The 24,760-nt window shown below is 35.9% G+C and overlaps 2 protein-coding genes across 4 annotated transcripts; both read right to left on the bottom strand.

The window, feature by feature from the left end:
- Positions 1-8,404: 8,404 nt before the first annotated feature.
- On the bottom strand, positions 8,405-16,204 carry LOC112177316. Of its 2 annotated transcripts, none has more exons than XM_040512210.1 (10): positions 15,989-16,204; positions 13,845-14,006; positions 13,199-13,278; positions 11,112-11,316; positions 10,723-10,967; positions 10,398-10,604; positions 10,227-10,316; positions 9,940-10,026; positions 9,523-9,852; positions 8,405-8,666 (listed from the first exon to the last, which is right to left on the bottom strand). In XM_040512210.1, exons 4-10 carry the CDS (start codon positions 11,308-11,310, stop codon positions 8,547-8,549), a joined length of 1,278 nt encoding a protein of 425 aa, XP_040368144.1. In that variant the 5' UTR covers positions 11,311-11,316; positions 13,199-13,278; positions 13,845-14,006; positions 15,989-16,204; the 3' UTR covers positions 8,405-8,546. The 2 variants fall into 2 exon arrangements, with proteins under 2 accessions (XP_040368144.1, XP_040368143.1); XM_040512209.1 differs by having other exon boundaries at positions 13,850-14,006.
- Positions 16,205-20,911: 4,707 nt separating this feature from the next.
- On the bottom strand, positions 20,912-24,231 carry LOC112175854 (transcription factor MYC2). 2 transcript variants are annotated; one of them, XM_024313601.2, is made up of 2 exons: positions 23,322-24,231; positions 20,912-21,740 (listed from the first exon to the last, which is right to left on the bottom strand). In XM_024313601.2, the coding sequence occupies exons 1-2, from the start codon at positions 24,073-24,075 to the stop codon at positions 21,112-21,114; spliced, it is 1,383 nt and encodes a 460-aa protein (XP_024169369.1). In that variant the 5' UTR covers positions 24,076-24,231; the 3' UTR covers positions 20,912-21,111. The 2 variants fall into 2 exon arrangements, with proteins under 2 accessions (XP_024169369.1, XP_024169370.1); XM_024313602.2 differs by having other exon boundaries at positions 20,912-21,707; positions 23,322-24,230.
- Positions 24,232-24,760: the final 529 nt, after the last annotated feature.

Here is a 24,760-nt window from a genome sequence, read left to right as displayed (position 1 = left end):
ATCTGTAGCCTTTTGATGGTGGCTTATACGAGACCATTTTGTGTATGCACATGGGGTACAGGATGTTCTACATCGATCCAAATAGATATGCAATAATCATCAAATGCTTTTTATGTAAACTCTCCAGCATTATCAAGCCTTATAGACTTGATAGGGTGATCAGGGTGGTGAGCCCTTAAACGTATAATTTGTGCTAGGAGTATTGCAGCATTTCTTGTGGACAATAAAACAACATGTGACCAGATTGTCGAAGCATCCACCAGAACCATAAAGTACTTGAATGGTCCGCATTCTAGATGGATAGGTCCACCGAAATCTCTTTGTATCCTTTGTAAGAATGGAATGTTTTGTTTTGTATCTTTTAGCATAGGAAGGTCTCAATCCTGTTTTTGCAAAAGAGCAGGCTTTTGCAAAACGAGTGATGTGCCTTTGAAATAGTCATTGAGGCATAATGAGAGGGAGGTAGCGCTTATGGTACTTCAGAAAGCAATGACTGCATTTGAGCAATCCTAGAACCGACACCTTGCAGTGTGGCAGATTTTTCTCCCATTTTTCACTCGGAAGAAGGGATGTCCGTGTGAGTTCTTGAAAAGTACGGATCATCATGTCACGACCTCGGTGCCATAAGCGGTCATGCAAAAGCCTGTATGAGTCAGTGTCCCACATTTCATTGTTGGTGACAGTATAGGATTCAATTATCCGAATCGTAGTGAGGTACAGTCCACTAAATTGACTCATAAGGTTCTCTAAGATGTGTTTCCTTCCACAGTCATTAGATGTAATATCAAGGTATTCAGTTCCATTCTCACGGTGTGTTTTTACATGATAACCGTTGGCACAAATTGCTTTGAAACATTAACAAGGTTCGATTAGCTCTTGGTGCATACAGAGCGTCTTTGGCTTTAAATATATCTTAGATTCTTTAGAGTAATTCTATTTTAGTATAATGATAATCTTTTCATTCTAATAATAATTTTTTCTCTAGATGTATTGCTTTACATCTTTATATTGCAATTTCGAACCATGTAAATATGTGTAGTAAATAAATTTGAATAAATTCAGTGCTTAAGAATAAAATTTAAAATTTATTAATGAGCCAACGATAATCAAATCAAGGTCTTGTTCTAATTCATCAAACCATTATTGAAATAAACTTTAAGACCAAGTAATAGTCTAATTAAGAATGAGGCATTATGCCTTCACAACTGTTTTTGGAAAATAAAGTAAAAAAAGCAGATCAGTCAAAATCTGGGGCATCGGTTGACTGAGCAAGTTCCTTGTTGCCATTAAAGTCTGCAATTGTGAGGTTGACGTCTGTGTCATGGCCTCCTTCTTCCATATAGTGAGCCACTTGTTCCTTAGACTCCCTATACCTCTTGTAATTGGCTGCTACTCTGTTACTTGCTTGGCAGTTCTTGTACCAATGCCCAATGACTCCACACCTATAGCATGGTTCATTGCCAACTCTATTATGTTTGACTGAAGGGTTCTTAGGTGCCCTTTGTACCTTGTTTCCATGACCACTAGGGCCAGCGCCACCATCTTTGCGCCATACATTGGGAGGGCCTCCACGGCCCATATAATGACCCCCATGTCCCTTGCCACGTGGTGCATTGTTGCCACGTGGGTAGGTATCAGCACGTCCAACCCCCTTTGCATTGGGGTTCTGTCCACCTTTCACTTTGCCATAATTAGCCTCAGGAATTTTCTTTGTCCCAAAAGGCCTGGCATTGTTGTTCAAAAGAACCTCATTATGCCTCTCAGCCACTTGCAGTAGGTTGATCAGCTTGTTGAAGGTTATGATTCTTTTGTTATCGTACTCCAGCCTATACTGGTTTGCTAGTATAATTGCTGAAGTAGGAGAAGTGGAAAGAGTCTTCTGGATCATATCATCTTCTGTGAGTTCCTTTCCACGAAAATTTAGACGTGCTTTTAGGCGCAACATATCCTTGTTGAAGTCATTTACCCTTTTATAGTCAAGCAAGCGGATTTCATTCCACTGAACGGTCAGTTCTGGGAGCAATGTATCATGAATGTTCCCAAAATGTCCCTTAAGGGCATCCCACAGTTCTTTGGGTGTCTTCAACTGAAGGTATTCCCAGCGGAGGCTAGGATCAATATGTCGCCTCAGAAACATTAAGGTATTTGCTTTCACCTTATCAGACGATCCATTGTCTTTGGGGTAGGTAATGGTGCAAGTGTAATCTCTTGCCACAAAGGCAGTTTCTACATCGGAAACCCAACGGTGGTACTCAAGTCCGTCTAAGTCCAAGATGTCAAACTCAGGTCGAGTTGGATCAGCCATCTACATAAACAAGAGAGAAGAAATAAATTACGCAGTCATAAAGACATCCACGTGAATTATTTTCCAAACGTATGAATTAGATTTCAAGACCAAGATTCATAATGGTCACATTTTTTCGATGCTATGTGACAATACTTTATCACAGTAAGTGTGTATTTATAATGCGCATGAACTTTTATTATCATGGAAAAAACGCAATTCTTTTTTTGTATAGCATTCTAAACAAGTAATAATCATAGCACGTAGTAAATAATAAAAACATAGCATATATTAAAATGAATTACATAGCATGCTCAAATTTCACAAATGTATACCAAAATATATGTTACACATAATAATAGCAATAATATATCATGTGTAAAATAAAATATAAATAATAGCATAATATAAAGCATGCGTAGGCATAATTTATATAAGCGTAAAATAAAATAAAACATGCTCAAAATTTCATGATAAAAAAAAACATAAGCAATAAAACATAAAGCATGCTTAAACATAATTATAAATCATGCCTAAATATAATCATATAAAGCATAAATAATAAGGCATGCTTAGAATGATCAAAATTATCTAATTAAACATGCTTAATAACAAAATAAAAGCATAAACAATAAAGTATAAAGCAAGCTAAAAAAATAAATTTACATGCTTGGTTAAAATCATAAAAGAAAATAAAGAAAACATACTTGATTTCGAGAAAACAAAACTATCTTAGCGCACGCGCGTGTTGATGCAGGCGTGCATAGCGATGTTTTTGTGCTTGAGGTTTCTCCCTTTCTCTTTTCAGCAGTTGGCCAGGAGGCCTTATTTTTTTTCTTTGCTTCTCTTTTTTTTTCTTCTGGGCTGCAGGCCTACTCTTTCTTTTTCTTTTCTTTTATTGTTTTTGTTTCTAGGCCGGGTGGCCTGTTTCTATTTTTTTTTTTTCTTTTCCTCTTTTTTTTTTCTGATTGCACTGGCAGAAAAAAAAAACTAGGGTTTGGTATTTTTCTTTTGAAAAACTAGGTTTTTTTTTCTTTTGGCTATTTGCTCTGAGCGTGCTGATAACGTGTAAAAGTAAAAATGGATTGGAATTGGTGTACTCATTTCATTCATAACCCCTTTATATAGGGATAAGATTACAAAGGAAATATCAATTACATTGATGATACTAAATGCTGATTGAGCTGTGATTTGTAATTGCTTAATTCCCTCTTCGTCTGTTTCTTTGACGAAGGCACATAATGTGCTTTTCCTTTAACACATATTCCCTCTTCGTCAAGAAACTTAGAGTTTGGACCAAACACATATTCCAAATTTACTTGAACAAAAAAAAAAAAAAAAGAGGATACGTTGTGAGAGTTTAAGCTGGATTAGTAGTTAGTGCTTTTAGCATTCAGCTAGCCCGACACCCGAAAATAAAATTCATCAAATTATTCCCAAACCGTAAATAATGATGGAAATAAATAAAAAATTGAAAGAAATTTGTTTTAATCTAACCTGACATACATATATATTTGGGCTGAAGTTGGGCTAAGAGGTGGTTAACAATTACAGGCAGTGCGATTTAGATGTTCAACTGGGCTTGAATATCTTCTTTGAGGGAATAGCCTATAATTACAGGAAAAGAAAAAAAACACGTGTTTTTGATGAGAAAACTATGTAGAACAGCTTGTAAAGAAATTTCTGGAACAATTATAGATAGGTGTAAGAGTTCTTTTTGCAGAATTTAGGTCTGTGGTGTCCAATACAAGCCTATAATATAATGTTTCTAAGGTATTAGACGATTCAAACGTTCGGATCAGAAATTAGTTGCTATTTACGCACTGATCATGATTTTTATTATTCATTTCATATTCTTTTATTGGAAAATCGAGAATTTTCTTTCTAATGTTTAATTTTTTTTTTTTTTTAAAGTAATGATTTCATTCATAGCAAACATAGGCTAGAATGACCCAATACATGTTCCCACCAGGGGAATAGGTGCCATTACACTTGAAACAATTCCGCTTCTTTTGCAGGAGCCTAGCAGAATAACATAATTCTAAACTAAGAATAATAGCAGACAAAGTTTCCGGTGCCAATGCGCTCAATTGCGGTACACCAAAGAACTTTGCACCTAGATGTGTAGAATCACCAATCATTCTGTAGGCAAAGTACCAAAGCTAGGATCCCTAAATACATAGGGAATTATTGAAAGTAAAACACAGCTACTAACATAGAGTTGGGCTTGGGCCAAAACCTAGCCCAAAATAGCCAAGATCCAAGAACTCCAACGGAAAGCCAACTCAAAGGCCCAGCAGGCCAAGATTGACTCCAGCCCCGCAGCCATCTCCGCTCCTGAAACCCCGCACGCAGTTCTAGTGAAGCTTTGCATGAGGCTGCTCCGCTGTGATCCCCGCCGCCACGGAACAGACCCATCGCAGAACATTGATAGGAGCATTTTAATGCGACGTTTTACTTGCTTTTCCCTACATTTCTTGCGTTATTTCCTTATTAAAACCCTGTTTAGGAAAGTTTTCATTCTTTGATTGGGAAAGTTCCTATTTGTAGAAAGTTTATATTTTTGTAGTTTCTATTTATCATTTTTAGTAAGTTTCCATTTTCGGTAGTTGCCATTTTTCATTTTAGGAAAGTTTCTATTTTTCTTATTAGTTTCTATTTTTAGGACCTCCAAGCAAGTGGAAAATCTTGAGGAGGAAAATCAAAGTTGCAAGCAAGTGGAAAATCTTGAGGAGGAAAATCAAAGTTGCAACCAAGTGGAAAATCTTGAGGAGGAAAATCAAAGTTGCAAGCAAGTGGAAAATCTTGAGGAGGAAAATCAAAGTTGCAAGCAAGTGGAAAATCTTGAGGAGGAAAATCAATTCAAGTTGAACAAGTGATAAACAAGTGGGAAGATATTTTTTACAAATTTGTCTAACATATCTAGCCCTTCATTTATGTTCATCTCCACCCTCCATTCATCATTTTTTGGGCTATAAATACACTTCTCCTCTCACTCTCAAAATACCAATTCCTTCATCCATCTCATCTTCTTTGTCTCTCCATTTCCTTTCCATTTTCCCAAACATTCCTTCATCCATCTCATCTTCTTTGTCTCTCCATTTCCTTTCCATTTTCCCACACAAATTCCTTCATCCATTCCATCTCCTTGTCTCTCCATTTCCTCTCCATATTTCTTTTCCATTCTCTAGTTTTCTTGTTCTTCATTTTCAAGCCAAGAGAAAGAGAAGCCATGCAATACATCAATTTCCCAACCGTCATCCACCCTTGTGTCGTCCCTAGAAGATTGCTTGCTTTCAAGGATCTTCAAGTTCTTCGTCTCAAGGCTTTATCATTCATCTTTCAAGGTGTATTATATCCTTTCTCTTGTTTTCTTTGTTTGATTTTGTAAAACTATGAATTCTAGTTAACAAATAATGTTAAGGGCAAAGTTTAAAGCCCGTTTATATGTTTTGAGATAAAGTTGTGATTTCTATATGTTGATTTTTATGTTGCTTATGTGGGTTTGTTTAATTAAATTTGCATGATAGAAAACTTTTGTATTTTAATCTTATGTGGTTGCAAACACTTAGGGTTTTGATATAATTGGTGCTAGGTTTAAGAACATGAAATCGACTTTTCGTTTTGTGTAAACTTGAATCAAAGTAGTAAAGGTTTTGTGCAAAGACCGAATTTAATTAAAGAGGATTGCAATTAGGTGGACTTTTCCATACTAAGTTGTACACTTGAGTTGATAGCCTTTCTCTATGTCTAATGCGTTGAACATGTCATGATTGACTAGCTTTCTAGGGCTTGATTGCATGTTTGATAGGATTAATCTAGGTGCTTTCGCTTAGGTTAATTAGCATTGAAAAGTAAAATATGGGAAATCATTTGCTTTCGAATGTTTCACATGATCAACTCCTCTCTCATGACATTTAAAATCAACTATAGGAATTGTAATTGGATTTCTTACATATGGATGTGGTTTTGATCTTTGTTCCTTGCGATCCACCCTTGTATATATGTTTTTACATTTTCTTTATTTTATTTATCTTAATTTTCAATTCTATAATTCTTAAACCCCCCTCCCTTTTTATTTTGTTACTTGTATATATTTCTATTCTTTATTTTATTTTTGTAAATAATACTTTATTATTTTAATTCTTTATTTGTTTATACAATTGCATATATTTATATTCTTTATTTTATTTTTGTAAATAATACTTTTCTTTATTTGTTTCAAAATTACAAGTGTACCCTCAATCCCCGGATAGAACGATCCCTATTTGCTTATACTACTAACGATATTTCAGGGTTAAATTATGCGCTTCCCAAAAGCGCATCAAACATGCCCCCTCCAGCTTCCTTACACCGAAGCCACCCTAATCCAGTACCCCGCCGACCCACACCGCCGCATATCTTGAATCTCAAACCCCTGCAACCATCGTCCGTCAAAAAAGCCCGAACCGAGTTCCACCAAAACCTGCAGACGCAAAGCCACCAGAATCCGAGATGCAAACCAGAAACCAAAATTAGAACCCACCTGCAAAAACTTTCGAGCAACCCCCGCACAGAGTTCGATCGTATAGTGCAATCCCCGTCCAACAGCTGCATCGGCGAGGCCCAAAGGCCAGCCTAGAGCCACCACCGGACGAAGAAAGTGATCGTACAGAAAGCCGGCGGCGGCTGTGCTTAGGGTTTGAGAGAGATGTTGAGAATTATCATTTACATGTCGTTGATACAATTATATACTCATAAATAGTTAGCCAACTAAATTCTTATTTGATATAGCTTTCTTTATATTTATCCATAGCTCTCATTACGTAACCAATTTATTTAGTGTTGTTATATTAATTAATTTTTTTTTAATTTTTTTAAGGGTTTGGAACCCAGCCAAGCTGGGTGGCTCATTCCCACGCCTGACTTATTATATTAAGATTAGAAGAGTGCATAGAGGGGGACATACAAGGTTCGAAAAATCGCTAGGCGCAAGTCGGGCGGTGGGCTGGGGAGGAGCCCCCAGGCGGCTAGGCGGGTGCCTAGGCGGTTTTGTATTTTTTAATTTTAATTTTATTTTTATAGCTTTTATTTATGTAATTAAAAATATATTAACTTATTAAGACTCAAAGAATAATAAAATTGTACCTAAAATATTCAAATTTTAAAAGAATCTTAAATTATGGGCCATTAAAAGAATCCTAACAGACCATTAACTAATATAGGCCTTTTAGCTGATGATTGTTTTGTTTTTCTGTAGCCCATATTCAAGTGGCCTTCATCAAAGCCTATAGAACCCAGCCTGCTTAAGGGCCAATTTGGTCTATTTAACTCAAAATTCCAAGTCAACCCTAATCTATGTAAATGACTACTTCTTCAGTTCTTCTCCATCAGTTCTCCTGCACGGCCGCACACACACCCCCCTCCAGATTTATTTCTGCAGCAGCCAAACAACAAATGGTCGCTCTCTCTCTCTCCCTCCCTCTCCCTTCCCTTTCCCTCTCTCTTTTTCTCTCTCAATTTCTAGCTTGATCATAACACTACAAAAAAAAATTCATTTTGCCACGGCTTTGTGCCGTCGCGGAAAGTCTAATTGTCGTCGCAAAACACCAATGGCGACGGCTAGGCGACGGCAAATACACCGTTGTTGTTGGTGGCGTCGCCACTGGTCTTGGCTACGGCAAAACGCCGTCGCAACAAGATTTAGCTACGGCAACAAGCGTAGCAATCCATTGGTCGCTTATTAGGCGACGGCATGTAGCGACTGAAAACGCCGTCGCAAGTAACCTATTTGCTACGGCAGATGCCGTTGCTTGCAACAAACTATTTTTTCAAATATTTTTTTTTTCCAGAAATTTTCCCTCCAAATTTATTAGAAATAGGTTGGAAATTGATTTTCCCTCCATAATTGCGACGGCGTCATTGCCGTCGCCACCTCAAGTATTTTTCATATGAAGCTTTAGCAACAGCTAATGACCGTCGCAACTAATTGGCCACCCAATTTTTTTGAAACTAAAATGTTTTCTGCTGTTTTACACACCTAATCAAAAGATATAGTAAAACAATATAAAGCATCAAAACAATCACTTCACTCATAGTATCTCACAACTGAAATTATATAATCAAAAGATAAGTGCCAAGTTATGCTTCATTACCAAGTACAAACCAAACCAACCACATTTCATAATTATAAGGTCCTACCATACTTGATAACTGAAAGGAAACATTGCCAAACTTAATATTGTTCAAAAGCATCCTTGACCACAATACTAGTTATCATTAACTAGAGGGGCTTGGTGAGTACTGGAGCATGATCAATTTCTTGATTACTAGTTGAATGTGGATGAACTCCTTCTCCTATGGACTCCCTTCTAACTTCATGGCCACTAGTTGCATCTTGAACCTATCACATAATGCACAAGTATACAAATATCAAACCGGATTCACATGAAAATGAAACATGAATAGATCGGATACTATCACATGTAGTTTGAATTCAAAATCTGGGATTTTATCCTAACACTGATAAGAATAACTGTTACATATAAATCTCAAGTCATATAATTATGTAAGGTCTATTATCAATAGCCTTCTAGTAATGAACACAATGTGTAGCATTGAACAACCTGCAAGTAATCTGGACTGTTTTTTTTTTTTCCTCCTTCTCCATTTTTAATCGAAAACAGAAAGTGTCAGAAACATGTATTTGTTATTTGTTAAAGAACTACTGCATGAAAGTTATCCTCATGATATTGGTTACAGAACATGATGATTTTGGCTACAGAACATGATGGTTTTGGCTTACTCCATACTCATATAACATGCATTTGTTATGAAACATTTGACACATAATAGATGATACAAAATCATTGAAGCACACAAACACAACTTCCCTTTTTTTTCTTCAAAACTGGGAAAAAAAAAACAATTCAACTTGCAGCAAGAGTTTCATCAACTGTCATACTATAAACGATATTGAAATGATATTAGACTCATACTTTATCCTCTCAGCCATATGAAAAACCTAAAGCTAACATAGTTTGTTCATAAACTCAAAATCAACAACCAAAACTGCAACCAAGTCTGCAACCTATCTGAGCTAGCAATCTCAATATCTACACAGATCGTTTTATACACATTCAATATTTACATAATCATGCATATATATATATATACACAAACATGTATATAAACAAATTTGTCGAAGATAAAAATAGTCAATTGTTGTAACAAATAATATTATGGATTTGTGTACCAACCTGTCTACATCGATTTCTGTTTTGCCCCTCATTGCTCTCTAAAAAGTTAATCCTAGCTTGAAGCATATCTAATTGGTCCTGCATCTTCCTTGTGAAAGCCTCTTTCACTTTCTCTGTAACCTCTTCAGTTATTTTCTGTATGAGGTCATTGGTGTTATGAGAAGGCATTGATTCCTGTGGATACACCAAACTGCGAGGCACAGTAGAACCATAGGTACGACAATAACCATGACCATCTTCCCCAAGCAATTCATGGAATATTCGATCTTTTACAGCCCTAAGTTCTCGCTGGTCCTCAGGTTCCATTAGCAATTTCTTGTCATATTCCTCCTACATGAAAGTACTAATCAATTAGTTTGGAAAAGATTAAAAAAATAACTGAAATTCTTAATATAAGATATAAGAAGCTAAACATACAATGACTTGGGCAACATCTGCATTTGATTGATTGCGTGCTTTTTTCCACACACTCATCTTATCAGTTTGTTCTCCACTTTGTTCCATCTGTCAAGTACAAAACAATAAATCTATGTACATATAACACACACATACATACTACCGACAAATCTTACAAATACTTTATAGTAAATAGTATTAAATGTTACTAGAATTTAAAACAATATGGATGCAAACATTGCACAAGAAGTAAACATTTTCTGTTGGTGCCTCCATGCATTTCTGACCAATAATGTTAGAAACAATACCTCATATCGCAGCTGGGCAAAATGTTTTCGACCAGTACTATGAACCGGTCCACGCTGCTCCCGATTGATAGAATTTCGTGTTGCTATAAGCTACAAAATCAATTCCAAAATCATCAAGCTAGTGTCAATCTTTTTAGCACAATCTAATTATGAATGTTTCAGCATTTCTACCTTTGCATCTTCACTACTCCAATAAGCAATGAGCTCACTCCACTGCTCTGCTACAATATGTGGAGGAACTAGAGAACTTAGATTTGGATTATCTCTGTTTTTCTGAAAGTAGTTGACTTTGGTTTTGCTCTTGTGATCCTTCCACAGTGTATTGCAACATCTAAGACACACATGTTTATATCCTTCTGGAACATCAAGCAAATTTTGCTACAAATTACATAAAGGAGATTTATCAATAACTTCTAATCATCGTGAACTTAATAAGCACAGATAATTAAGAAATTTCCTACTATTTTTCAAATAACACACGTAGTAACATGTTTACCTGAACCTCTTTCCATATTCCCTCTTTCACATCAGGTCCAACAGCCTTCCAGTCAAGTAATGTTAGTGGAATCCTCTGGCCATCGCGTACAATTTGCCCCAATTGTGACTTTAGCTGTGTAGCTCTTTCTCCAACAGGTTGGAAGTTAGAATCAAACATAATCTTGATTTTAACTCCAGTATTCCACTCTGGGATACCTTTATTGTGACCTCTAGTAATAAAGGTAGCAGATTGTACTTCAGCTTCTACCAAAGTTGCAAGAAACATTAAATTCCATCATTGAAAAACATATCAATAATTGTAGGAACTGGTGATAAGTGAATTAGGATGTAAAAATAAACTGAAAAAACAAACAAACAAACAAAAAAACTTGTTAAGCGAAGTAATACCTAGAGATGGAAGAGGTAATATTGGAGGAGAAGGTGCAGAAGGAGGCGGTGGGGGTGGAGGCAGTGGGGGTGTAGGAGGTGGATTAGTAGACCTATAGGATGGCTGCGATGAGGAACCATTGCTGTTTGAAGAATTAGATCCACTTGAAGTCAAAAACTCAGACATAGTGCGTGGTCTCCCAACCTTTCTTTTCTTCATGGTCACCTGCAATAAGAAGGCAAACTAAAAACTCAAACCTTCCATACTAAATAAAATAACAAAGTTCATGAAAGGGAAAGGGAACTGCGATATTAACTAGAAACTCAAAATGATGACACCCTTACAAATATTTGACTTCAAACATGAATCATTATCCTTATCAAAAAGTTCCAGGAAGAATACTAAAGTACACATTAAGGCCAATATGCACTAGTCATAACATCTCTATTGTAATGGCCTTATTCATCCATTTCAACACCATCCATTAACTCCCCTGAGCTGTCATTTTCTTCAGTATTGTCAGTTTGCACATGAGAGAAGTTTTTTGACTCCATTTCGACGACATTTAGCCAACCTTGTCCTGAAGGATCTGGAGCATACCACACCTGCTGTGCTTGAGATGCTAAGATGAATGGTTCATCCCCAACCCGATCATTTCGATACAATAATCGATTGAAGTTAACTAAAGTGAAGTTAAAAGGATCTAATTTAATCTCTGCCACAGGATGTACCCAATCACACCTGAACAACACATATTTGATATCAACAGAGTAGGTGACTTTGATAATCTCTGTTAATCTCCCATAATATGGTAAAACATCTACACGTGGATTCTTATCTTTCTTATTGCCCACACTCATGGTATCTGGCTTCAAGCTTACAACTTACTTGATGTCTGGCTAGTTAACTCGATTTATCACATGTGCTTTGGTCTTTACAGACAGAAGAATATGTTGAAGTTGCAATCTTCTGTAAATAATTTCAGACCAGGAATCTCTTAAATTTTGAGGAGAATAATGTTCCTTTAAAAAAAAAAAATTACATGAATATGGTTTTGGAATCAAGTAGATCTGTAGATCTGTAGATGGCGGATAACAATTAGAGCATTCATATGGTCATCACATTACATACATTATCAAAACATATATATATATATATATATATATATATATATATATATATATGAGTGGCTGTGTTGATTTACAATTTGCAGATTTGTTAAGGGTTGACGTCACTGGCGATTGGTTGGATTTCAGATGATGAAGTTTAATTTGCTGAGAAGATATGCAAGTTTGTGAGGGATCTGCAATATGATTGGGACACCCAAGTTTTCAATTTTGGTTTGTGAGGGATCTGCAATATGTTTATTTGATACTGTCCATAGTATATGTTCTTGTATCTTCCAAAAAAAAAAGTATATAACTATATACTATTGTAACTTCAGTACTTGGTTATGTAATTTTTTTTTTCATCTTAGGAGGTAAGGCTTTGTCACCCCTCCCTCCAATGTACTGTAATTTTGGTACTAATCAAATATCGATATTGATTTTTAATCTTGAGGTACATTTAATTCTTTTTTGGTCTCATATGTTATAACGTAAGCAATTATTTTGTCGTGAATGGTTGTATTATCAGTAAAAAAGACAATGATTCTAGAGTAAAAGCTGAAGTTCATTCTCTGTTCGACATTGATTATAATAAAAGAGTGATGTAAAAAACACAAACTAAGAAAAAAATGATGTCGAATTCATCTTAGACATCAAAGAAAGTTATAAAACTGATGTCCCTTACTCTTTCACATCATGTCTAAAAAATGCACTGATGTTAAAGCATTGTTAGACATCAAACGTTGAGGTTTAGACATCAAAATATCAAGTAATAATGGTTTTTTATTATATATGGGACATCATTTTCTCTCAAAATTCTGGTGTCTAAGTATCCTATTGACATCGGGTTTTAACCGATATCTAAAAGCACCATATTAGACATCACTTAACGAGACATCGGTTGCTTACTAAAATAGACATCAATTTTTAACTGATGTCCATCAACTTTGTTGTAGTAGTGAAGGTAAAATTTTCAAACTTAACCAATATGGATCGCTTACCTTTGAGATCAGTTCTCAAGCAGACTCGAGCAATATTTTAGTCCAAAAGTTGCAGCAACAGATGCAAAGAGAGTGATACCCTGCATGAGCAGAATATACAGGAAGTAAAGATGTGTACAGTTTCAATACAATGCTTGTCAAGCAAGTTTACCAAAAGGGAGATGTCACAACAAATAGGCATTTAAGAACAGATAATTCTCCAGCATGCATAACCTTATCATTATCAATAGATTGATAGTCCATTTTCAATAACTATTTTTTGCTCAACTGACAATTACTTTAGAATGATGTTTTTACCTTCAAATAAGTTACTTTATAGTTAAACAGAGAAGGACCACAAGGTCTGCGAGTCAGCAAATTCAATAAATAACTTATCTTTGGTGATCTGAAGTGTATAAGACGGAACCGGTTCCACTCTATCATCTCAAATTTTAGGGGGCACTTGCAACATGCTAATAAGATGTCACTAAACTTCTCCAAGTTCACCACTTAAACTACAACTAGGATACTAAGGAAGCCTTTATATATTCAGTAACTCTCTATTTGCTTCACCAGAACATGAAAAGAATACATTCTTTCATTTAATTTCTTTCTAAAAACATGTAAAGTTCAGAAGAACCAAGTTGTACCATATTACAAGAGTTACCTTACCAATTCTAAATGCCCATCAGGAGTTATTCACCATTAGATCGGAGTAGGTCACTGCGGTACCTTGAGTGATAAAAAGCAGCTTCCCAAGTGGCTTCCCCTCTTGAACAATACAAATTGAATTCAACCTGCTATCATTTATGTTCTGAAGCACTGGAGCCTACAAATATTACATATTTGCATTAACCAATAATATTCAAGAAAATAATCGTATATATTAAGAGTAACCATACGTATAAAGGAAGACGAAGAACCTACTTTTCTCAGTGAAGATAAGAAGAAAATGCACATAATGTTTCTTTTGTCTTTCAATGGAAGAATGGAAATTAAAGAATTAATTTTGCGTATCAAGATCTTCGTTTTCTTCCAGTTTGTATATGTTATTCATAACCACCATCTACAAAAGTTCAAATCCTTATTCCTTTCTGTCATTGACTAATTGACAGTATTGACTTCATATTCAATTATTCATAGGAAGCTTGTTGTTAGAAAACCACAAATCTATATATGGTTTACTCAATTGCGTCTTCTCTTTTAATATAACTCTTTCTTGCGACTCTGCATTACTTTTTGTCATGGTTCATGAATTCATCGTAATTCATAAGATCCTTAACACATGCACATAGTACTTTCTTATCATAAGCAGATCAAACTCATAAAATGTGAAACTCTATCGTGAAGAACAAACCGACAATACCCAAAATCCACAAACCAAATTCTATCACCAAAACTTAAACAGTCAAAAACCTGCAAAACCAAAATTAGACCAAACCCACCAAATAGAATCAAAAACCAAGCATTACCCATCAAAATAGAGCATACCAATTTGACTCTGGGGTCGAGAGAATGAAGAAAAGTGACGGGTTCCGACACGTACTGGCCAATGAGGCTAGCGGTGGCACCGGAGATCAATCTGAGAACTTTATCGGGCAACAGGTTCGCCCACCACGGCGGTTGGCTATTATCGCTGGCGGCGGAAGCTCTAATTCGGAAGCTTGATTTAGGGTTTACAGAAATAAGGGTTTTGTTGTTGTTGTTGTTGAATGAACGAAGGGGAGTGAAGTTTGGGGTTTTGGGAGGAAGAAGAAAAATAGGAAGGAGGTGGAGCTGAACTAGCAGAGCAGATTGCTATGGTTGACTTCGTTGTCGGGACTGGATGGAGGGAGCGGGAACAAGAATTTTGGCGCCTATATTCACCCAAAAGTCGAAAAAAAAAATGTATAAAAGGAAAATACACGACGGCACATTCTACCGTAGTTAAAAGTAGAGAAATTTAGCGACGGAAAAAATATGCCGTAGCAATTGAAGGCATATTTATGCGACGGCGACGCCTTGCCGTGGCAAATAATTTTTCTTTTTGCGACGCGGCATTTGCCGTAGCAAATTTTTGATCAATGGCGACGGCATTCTAACGCCGACGCTAACTGGTGAAGCTAAATGAATTCTTTTTTGTAGTGTAAACACATATAAATTTGTAACTATGTTCTTGAAATCTGAATAGGGAAAAGGAACTGGTAGCTTTGTCAAGCACCGCAACAATACCCACACTTTCTGTGTCTGATGCCAACGCCGGAGCTTCCATCTCCAGAAGTCGATCTCGCTGATGTTGAGTTTAGGTTTCGGGAAAGAAAAAAAGAAAAAAACGCCCAGCCGCCCAGAGCGCCCAGGCGGCCGCCTAAATCCTATCCGCCTAAGGCTTCTGATTTGCCATTAGTAGCCTCGGTCTCCTGCCGCCCAGCGCCTAGGTGGCCTTTTTTTAGAACACTGGGGACATAAAACCTTGACCTCAATATATAAATCCTCGTAGAGTACGTCCCGGATAATCACAGGAGACTCATCTATCCAAATATCATCATGATAATAATTTTTTATTTTTATAACGATCTTGTTTTGAACTTAAGGGTGCACCAGGGGCGTAAGCAAATGGTAGGCTATATGGGCTATAGCCTAAACAACATTTTGGCCCAAAAATTTCTAAGTACATGTATATTTCCCTTCAACCCATACTAGCCTAAAGAAAAAAATAAAATAAATAAATATCTGTAGCTACTCGACGACAGTGCGGCACAGCATGTCACTAGGTCAGTGGTGCTTACTTGATTAGTTGAACTATTGAATGCTCACTAGGTCAGTGGTGCTTACTTGATTAGTTGAACTATTGAATACTCCCATAAACGGCCGCCGGAAATCGCTGTGAACCCACAATCCGATTTGGAAATCCCTGCTTCACAGGTACATATACTCTATCTTTCATCTTCATGAAGATTTAAATTCCGATTTTGGGAAATCCCATGAATCTAATCTAAATTTATGGCAACAATCTTGAAGCCTAGTTGTTGGGCTTGTGGGTTTAATCCAAAAAAGCTCTAATCTTTGAAACCATCTGGTTGGGTTTGTGGTTTTGTTGTAGACAGACCTGCTGTTTATGCGTTTGAATGGATTGGAGTTGCTAACTTGCTGGCGGTTGCTACTGCGTTTGATTGTTTGATTTGGAGAATTGGAGTTGTTGATACGTGTACGTCTCTGTGCTCTATATTTTTTGTTTGTTTGTTTCATTCCTTTCATTGTTTGTTTGTTTCATACTTTCATTCCTTTCATTGGTTATTGTACGTCTCTGTGCTCTTCTTATTTTCTTATTTGCTCTATATTGTTTGTTTGCTTATTTGCTTTCATTGTTTAATTGTTTGATTATGGCTTCTAGGTATTGAGTCTCTTGAACATTATAAATATATATATATATATATATATATATATATATATATGCGTGAGGATGAGCCTCTCACTGTGTTCCAAACCTAAAAAAAAATATATATATATATATATATATATATATATATTGTGCACTTCTAATTAGTCTAGACAAGTCTCGGATCCTGAATCCACCATTGCTATGCACCATTTCAAATATAGACTCTAGTGCTTAACACCAACATATACAGAGAAAACTAGTTGAATAGAAGTTGATAATTTAAATTACAAGCACAGGAACTATTTATACCATAAAAGAAATGAACTGATCCGTCAAATCCTTGTTTAAAGCTATCCCTGCAGCGGCTAAGCATGCATTACTCACTGTTTGTGGCTAGTTTGTAAGGAACTGATGTGCTTAACTAGCGTCTAACTAGTCTAGCTAGTGTAAGAAAGATCAAGTTTCTGTTTTTTTTTTTTTTACTCTTTTCTTGGCTTATTAATTATCTCCGCCCATGCTTATCACTGTTTAACATGATATTAGAGCATGTCTCTCTCTAATTATGTCTCCAATTGTCATGGACTCGATTTGGGTTCATTAAAGTTGGTCATAAGAAAGATTCCAATTGGATTATTTTGCTAGCGGACAATTTACAGCATTCATTTTCTTGAGATGACTTGTGTTAAACAACAACAAATATGGCTCATGGTCTACTATTCTATCGATATTGTCCCAACTTAACCACCCAGTATGTGTTTGATTTTAATACAAAAGGTCTCGGTACAATTAGGTAAGAGTCACCGACTTAGAAGTTATATTTTTTTTTTGTCACTTTCCAAATGTAAGGTCGTTCCTTTACAACACGCCTCCTCACGTGCAACATAAGTCTAGATCTATACTTGATATCAATTAACAATCAAATTCTCACATTAAAGAATTGGTCAATCACGAAACAATCCAAGACCCACATCGAACACTTGGTAATAATCCAATCGGAATATTTCCGATGACCAATTTAATGAACCCAAGTCGGGTCCATGACAATTGGAGACATAATTGGAGAGGGACATGCTCTAATATCATGTTAAACAGTGATAACCATTGGTCGTGACCCACCATTTTACCGATACTATCTACTTAAACACCAAGTATGTGTTGAGCTTTCCAAAAGACCTCGATACAGTTGGGTAAGAGTCACCTACTTATAAATTATATTTCTTTTTACTTTTCAAATGTGCGACCTTTAGTGTTCAACAGCTAGGGTGTATGCATGGATGTGGTATATGAACAAATTAACTGATCGCTCAAATCCTTGCTCAAACTGTTCTTGACATAACTAAGGCCCAATTTGAGATAACTTAGCTTAAATCGTGAGCAATTATAGTTTTTAACCTTTTTTTTTATAATTGAAATTGTAGTTTTTAACTTATGAAAGCTGTATTTTATCAATTTCTATAAGCAGCATCTTAATAATATAACTTTTAAAATATTTTATTTTATTTTACCACACATTTTTTGCTACCAGCATTTTGCAAAACATTAGCTATGTCAAATTGGGCCTAAGCATGCGGTACTCATTGTTTGTGTCTAGTCTGCAAGGAATTGATGTAATTAACTAGTGTCTAGCTAGTGTTAGAAAGATTAAGTCTCTCTCTCTCTCTCTCTCTCTTTTTTGTCCATATATGAAGCCAATTTTTCAGCAAATTAAGCTACCTAGCGTACAACTTAAGCATTCGTTTTCTTGAGACGGTTGGTGTGTGGTCATGCATATGGTAGATGAACATTCAAGCCTTCAAGAAGAAAGAAATCACCACATGTTTCTCAACTTCTTTGCTTGATTCATATATGGTGTGTTGCATGTGTGTGGGGTGTACGTGTTTCAGTGATATTAGAACAGCAACCTCATTTTCATATGTTTCGTGCGGTCATGCCATAAACATCATAGTACTGCGAACTGTACTATTGGAGGAAGACGACACCTCGGCTCGAAAATGATTGAAACCAAACCAAATAAGTACAATAATTTCATGCTAAATCTTCTTTCTCTTTCATAATTTGTTTTTGTATTTTCTTATCTTCTGTCTTTTGTGTTGAGTTAGGGCTGACAATTTCAACACGATCCGATGACATGACTCGAAAACTGCACGAAATAAAACGGGTTGAACCCGCACGATTAAATAGGCAAACAGCTGGTCGGCAGCAGGTCAACCCGTCATAACTCATTTAATAAACAGGTCAACCCGCCAACACGAAGTGAACCCGTATAACCCGATTATGCTATACTTCTTCTTGAAATTTTGGACGTTGGAAGTATTTGATCCTAGGATTGGACAATTTGAAATATTTTGCTTCATCATTATTAGATTTAATTATTTATGAATTATATATATATATTTTTTTTTTAATCAAACCCAAATCGGGTGTTAATTTCATTCATCACATGCCAAAATGGCCATTACATACCCTTCTGCTGCCTTCAACTAGACAGATCAAGAAAGTGTGGTAGTACCCACGGTGGTACATAGAAATAAGTCCACTCATTATATATCAAATTTGTAGAAAATAGAGTAAATCATTCTTCAGTACTACTCTAGATGTACCATAGACACAGAAAGTGCATATATAGTTCCTAAAACCTTAGGGAATTATTAGAAAGTATAAAAACTAACTATTGGAAAACTCCTAAAGAGAGCAGCCCAAGACAGATTTGTAGCCTAAGGCCCCAACAAGGCAGGCCCGATCCAATTCACCCCCACCAGCGACCACGATCCCAGCTCCAGCAACGACCTTTATCGCCACCAATCCAGAGCCACACGCAAGCCTCCCCCGAAGACACCACCCAAAGACACAGCACTTGCGTGCCCGACGACCCTATTCACAAACCGCACAACACCTGAAAGCTGCTCCGTTGAGCAGCCATCATCACCGAGAGAGCTGCCATCAACGCTCCAGGAGACCAAATCTCCTCTATCTGTCTATCTCGCTAGTGAATTGCCCCAATCCGCCTCTGCTAGAAACCCCAAACCTACAATCCTAATGAACCACAAGGAGGACTTGGCCACACTCTGGCAGCCATATCGTAATCTGCGTGGCCAGAGGCCGACACTGACACAAGCCACTGCCGGACGAGCACTGCTTGGCACGTTGGTGTGCTGATAAGGCGTCGCGGTCAAAGAGCGGCGCTTTTATATAATTATTTATATTCTTTGTCTTATGGAGTTTTTAGTGAATTTAATCAATTTATGCATTTTTTTTAGTTAAATGGGCCGCAGTGTTAACCTTTAAATGAGTCATTTTGTCCAACATGACATGACCTATTTATTAAATGGGTTAAGAGGGTTGGAAACGGGTAACCCAAGTTGGAAACGAGTAACACGTTTAATAAATAAATTGAGTTTTGTTCAAGGAAAATCTAATTTGTGTTTAACCCAAACTCTAGGTTACTTGACCTAGTGGTAATAGGATTTAATTAGAATGATCTAGAATCCTAATCAATGTAGAATTACTTTCCTTGTATGATTGAGATTCTATGCATTGTAATCCTCTATATAAAGAGGCCCCTATTATCAATGAGATATATATAGCAAATTCCTCTCAATTTTCTTATTCCCTAAAACAAGTTTGAGTTTAAATTTTCGACACGATTAATAAATGGGTTGGGTTTGGGTTTGTCTCTTGTGACACGACATATACCTTGACCTCCTGACATGACCCATTAACAGCCCTAGTTGAGTAGATACCTAGTTTTTTTTTTTTTTTAGAATAAATGTCAACTCCATTAATAATAAGAAAAATTACAAAAGATAGATGTAGAAACAACATCATAAATGAAAAGTACGAAAATAAAACAATGAACATAAAACCTAGCAAAGATACGATTGGATGCAAAAATGCATCTGAGGACGCATTGGGTGTAAACCGTGCTATATGAAAAGTTACTAATAGTATGACCAACCATAAAAGGGCAATCTTCTATCAAAGTAACCAGTGGTATGACCGACCAAACAGATTCATTGTACATCTTACATAAAAAAAGATAACAACTTTCTACCTATGTTACCGCTAGTGTGACCGACCACGAAAAGGGAATCTTCTAGCAATGTAAATGGTCATGTGATCATCCAAACATCTTCCATGTAAAACATACGCCAAACAAAGATCAATTTTCCACCAAAATGACCTATGAACCAAAAAGGTGAAAACCAAATGAAAGTCAACCTCAAAGCCCAGATCCATGCCCAAATCCAGATCCGACCTGTGATCCAGATCCGTCAAAAAGATACCTAGTTGGCTAGCTATTCCATTTCAGTTTTTGTATAGCATTAGTGAAATGAAATAAATAAAAGAATTTGTAATCATTTAAAAACGTGATCAAATTAAATTAAATTCTTCATCTCAACCTGAGAGTAAATAAGTCATAGTGAAATTGAACATTATTTTTCTGTTCTCTCAAAGAACTTGCTTGCGATTTCGTTAAAAATCTTTAAAGTACAACTATGAAATAAATAATTATTTTACAAAGATAAACTTAGAGATTAAGATATATTGATGGAAAACTATTTTTCCCATTATCTAGCTAGGGAAAGTTTGACAATCTTTTTATAATGGCGGTTCTCATGGCCTCCTCACTTGTGAATCCAAATGGAACTCGTGCCACAACATCTTGAAGCATAAACTCCTTCACACTTGAAATGCTTGCATGATAAATATGCAATTCGAGGTCTTTGAGTGCATTCATCAATCTTGCATATGGATAGTCCTCATTATCCGTACTCCGAACTCGAATCATTGCTTCAGAGCCTACAAATTTCACATCCACTTCCATAACAGCAGATGCTCTGTAACTTTTGGAGTTGGTGCTACCCACTTTGGGTATCTTGGTTTGTGCTTGGATTTTGGCCTCCAGTTTATCAATCTTTGTCTTCAGATTATTGATGTACTCAACTGCATCAGCAAGTAAAGAAGCTTTGTCCATCCTTGACACATTTGGAACAGCAGCTCTCAGAGCATAGAATCGATGATTCAGCCTTTCACGTCGTTGTCTCTCTGCCTCCACATGGTTTAGTGGTGGTGATTCTCGTCTGCCGTTCACATGGCTTGATGACCTCCCTCTCTTTTTTGATCGATTATTCTCTATATTTTCCGAAGGCCCTGAATCAGATGACGACCCACCTATATTGAAAGCCACTTCCCTCTTACCACGCCCTTATATTACCATAAATATATTTGTCATTTAAGAAAAGTAAGAGCTCGACAATAAGGCTTTCAAATATAATTTACGGTTTTATAGACTTGTACACTGAAATTTTATGAGTTTTCATATTTTGAATGAAGGAAAATTTTTGTTTTATTTTTTATGGGGAATATTCATCAATTTAAACTCATAACAACCATACTAAGTCAGTGTCAGAGAGATGATACATATGCTAGAAATTAACATCTTCATAGTGTTTTTCTGGGATTGACTTTGGTTTTGTCCTACATCCGACTTGTACTATTTTTCTTCATTAATAAATTTCCGAAGGAGGATGTTGATTTAGTCCTCTCCTTGTTTACCTAAAAAAAAAAAATCTCACAATGTTAAAGCCACATACAGCCTAGGAGTTTTTCAAGGGAGCAACGCTCATTAAATCTTGAGTTACATGCTTATTTAATATGAGTTTTCATATTGAACAATTCTTAGGCTCATCCCTAGGGTGAACGAGCATGTTCACCTCCATTGTCGATTTACATACTTTTACTTGATATATTTATAATCCAACGGTCTATATCTTAAATTAGACTCTAAAGATGATCTCTGTAAAAAATCAATCGAATCGGAAATCGTTTAATTATCTAATTGAAACAAATAAATGGATGGTTCTAACAATACTTACTACTATTATGATGAACCGTCCATGTATTTTATAGAAATAAAATACATGTAAAAAATCAATAGAATCGGAAAATCGTTTAATTATCTAATTGAAACAAATAAATGGATGGTTCTAACAATACTTACTACTATTATGATGAACCGTCCATGTATTTTATAGAAATGAATAACTAAAAGGTCTTCAATTTGATTTATTTTCTACAAAGCTAATCTTTGTATTACGTTATACAACATGAATGGTTGGATTAGAAAATTATAAAGTTATTATGCGTTAATCGCAAGAGATTGTGAACATGCTTATTCACCCAAGGGGTGAACCTAAGAATTGTCATTTTATATTTTGGTTGAAGAGAAAATTGGCCCAATCACTCCCACTCAAATTCTATACCAAACCAAACAAATTTTGTCTTCTAACAAAAAAATTGACTCCATATGTTTCAATCTTTACGAAGATATTATCTCAAAACAAAATATCTAGAAAAAAAAAACTGTTGTATTTGGGAACTTCAACAATAAAATCTAAAATAATAAATTAATTAGCAATTCATTAAATAAACAACTAGCATTATGCATGTGTAAGTATTTTTCTTTTCAAAAAAAAAAAAAAAAGATAATGGATGAAAACAGTTATTGCAAAGAGAAAAGTGGAATTTATGGGATTTATTTTGTTTATTTTTGTTAATAAAAATATAATTTGCAATTGTCATAATGACCCTTGTGATTTGATTAATTCTTAAAGTAATGTTTTAGGGTCATTTCTGTCAAAAATTTTGATTTTGGCTAACAAAACCTCTTATCTTAATAATAGTATAAATATTCAACCATGTGTAGTTCCCCATAAAATATATATATATAAGAAGAAATTAATATATGTTATAGAAATCACTGAAAACAGGCATAAGATTGCTTACCATGTGTATTCGACTGCTTTTGAGTTGCTGAAAACATTAATCCATTTTCGGGCAGAGGAACGTGAACATGAGCCTCCTGGCTTCCCTGCGTTGAGTTGGAGTCTGATATTCCAAAAAGTGATTTTGCTTGCTGCACAAAACCCCAATCTTCTTTAATCACATCCAAAGAAGCCACTTCAAGCACCCCACTATAAGTTGCAACGCAAACCAGAGTTCGAATTCCATGCATGCGAGCCTCTTTAACTCTCTCACACTCATAGAACTGAAACTCAGCATCTCCTGCCAACCAAATGAAAGCACTAGAAGAATGCACACGGCCCAGAATGTTGGAATACCCATTGTGGCCTGCAGCAAACGACTGTGTTAAAGAGACGGTGTAGAAGTAGAACCACTCGGAGTCAGTCACGTCTCCGTTAATGTCTTCAAATCTCTCCGAGTCCATGTCGTCATGACACAGCGCTTCGATCTCTCTGTTGACCATCCCAAATCTGGGTCGGTAGTTATTATCCGAGTTCTGAATGCTTGATTTTTTGGATGAGAAGTCTCTAATGCCTCTGAAATGGCCTCCGGCCCATGACAAAGAAACGCCGTTGTCGTCGTTACTGTCTTTGGAGGCTTTCCAGAAAATGGAGTAAACCCAGGTTTCAGGGCGGTTCTGAAGTATGAATTGGAGGCGTTGTTGAAGCAATGTGGCTGAGGTAGTTTCTGGATAAACATTGTAGGGTGAAGAACATGAGGAAATAATCTCACCCATGGCTTTACTAGAGAGTGGGATAAGTATGTATAAATGCGCGCAATTAAGGAATACTTATAGAGATGGAAGAAGACCAGAGTTTGATAGATGGATGCTCCGTGTTGTGAATACTTGGGGGAGCTAAATAATTCAACTTCGATTCAGTGGTCACCTCTGAATGAAGTACTGTAATGTCCATTATTAGGCCATCTATAATCATTTGCGGTCTAAATTTTTAAACATTTTAAAAGTACTATTATAATTTTTCCAACTTCAATTATTAATTATAGACATTCATTTTTGTTTTTTATTTGTATAATTTAAATTAATTATTTTTTTGTCAAGTGTAGTTAAAATTTATTTTTGAGATAAAAAAATATTTCTAATGTGTAGATTGAAGGAAACTTACTATATAAGATTTAGTATCTAAATTGGTAGAAGGAAGAAAAGAAGTGAGAGAATGTGAAGAAAGTGTGAAATTATGAGAAGGTGAAGAGAGAATTTATAGAAAAAATTGATAATGTTTATAAGCAGTATCATTAGAAATATATAGAAAAATAATAATAATAATAATAATTAGTAACTGCAATAGTATGAGATCTCAAATTTTAAATTTCCTCGGATTTTGTTTTTGAGAGTGAAAAAGAAAAGTAGAGGTCGCCATGAGTGCAGAGTTTTTGAAGTTAATTGGAAGAAAATAGAAATG

This window comes from Rosa chinensis, chromosome 7 (genome assembly GCF_002994745.2).
Source record: "Rosa chinensis cultivar Old Blush chromosome 7, RchiOBHm-V2, whole genome shotgun sequence".
Taxonomy (NCBI): domain Eukaryota; kingdom Viridiplantae; phylum Streptophyta; class Magnoliopsida; order Rosales; family Rosaceae; genus Rosa; species Rosa chinensis.
This window is presented reverse-complemented; position numbering and strand designations above follow the sequence as displayed.

Bases quoted from the DNA above. Each gene is read 5' to 3' on its own strand.
- LOC112177316 (XM_040512210.1), bottom strand. From the start codon at position 11,310: ATGAAGAAAAGAAAGGTTGGGAGACCACGCACTATGTCTGAGTTTTTG. The intron at 10,317-10,397 runs GTAGAAATGCTG...TTGATTTTGTAG, and splicing joins GGAGTAGTGAAGATGCAAAG to CTTATAGCAACACGAAATTC. The intron at 9,853-9,939 runs GTATGTTTAGCT...ACTTTCATGTAG, and splicing joins CAGATGTTGCCCAAGTCATT to GAGGAATATGACAAGAAATT.
- LOC112175854 (XM_024313601.2), bottom strand. From the start codon at position 24,075: ATGGGTGAGATTATTTCCTCATGTTCTTCACCCTACAATGTTTATCCA. The intron at 21,741-23,321 runs GTAAGCAATCTT...TGGTAATATAAG, and splicing joins AAAGCAGTCGAATACACATG to GGCGTGGTAAGAGGGAAGTG.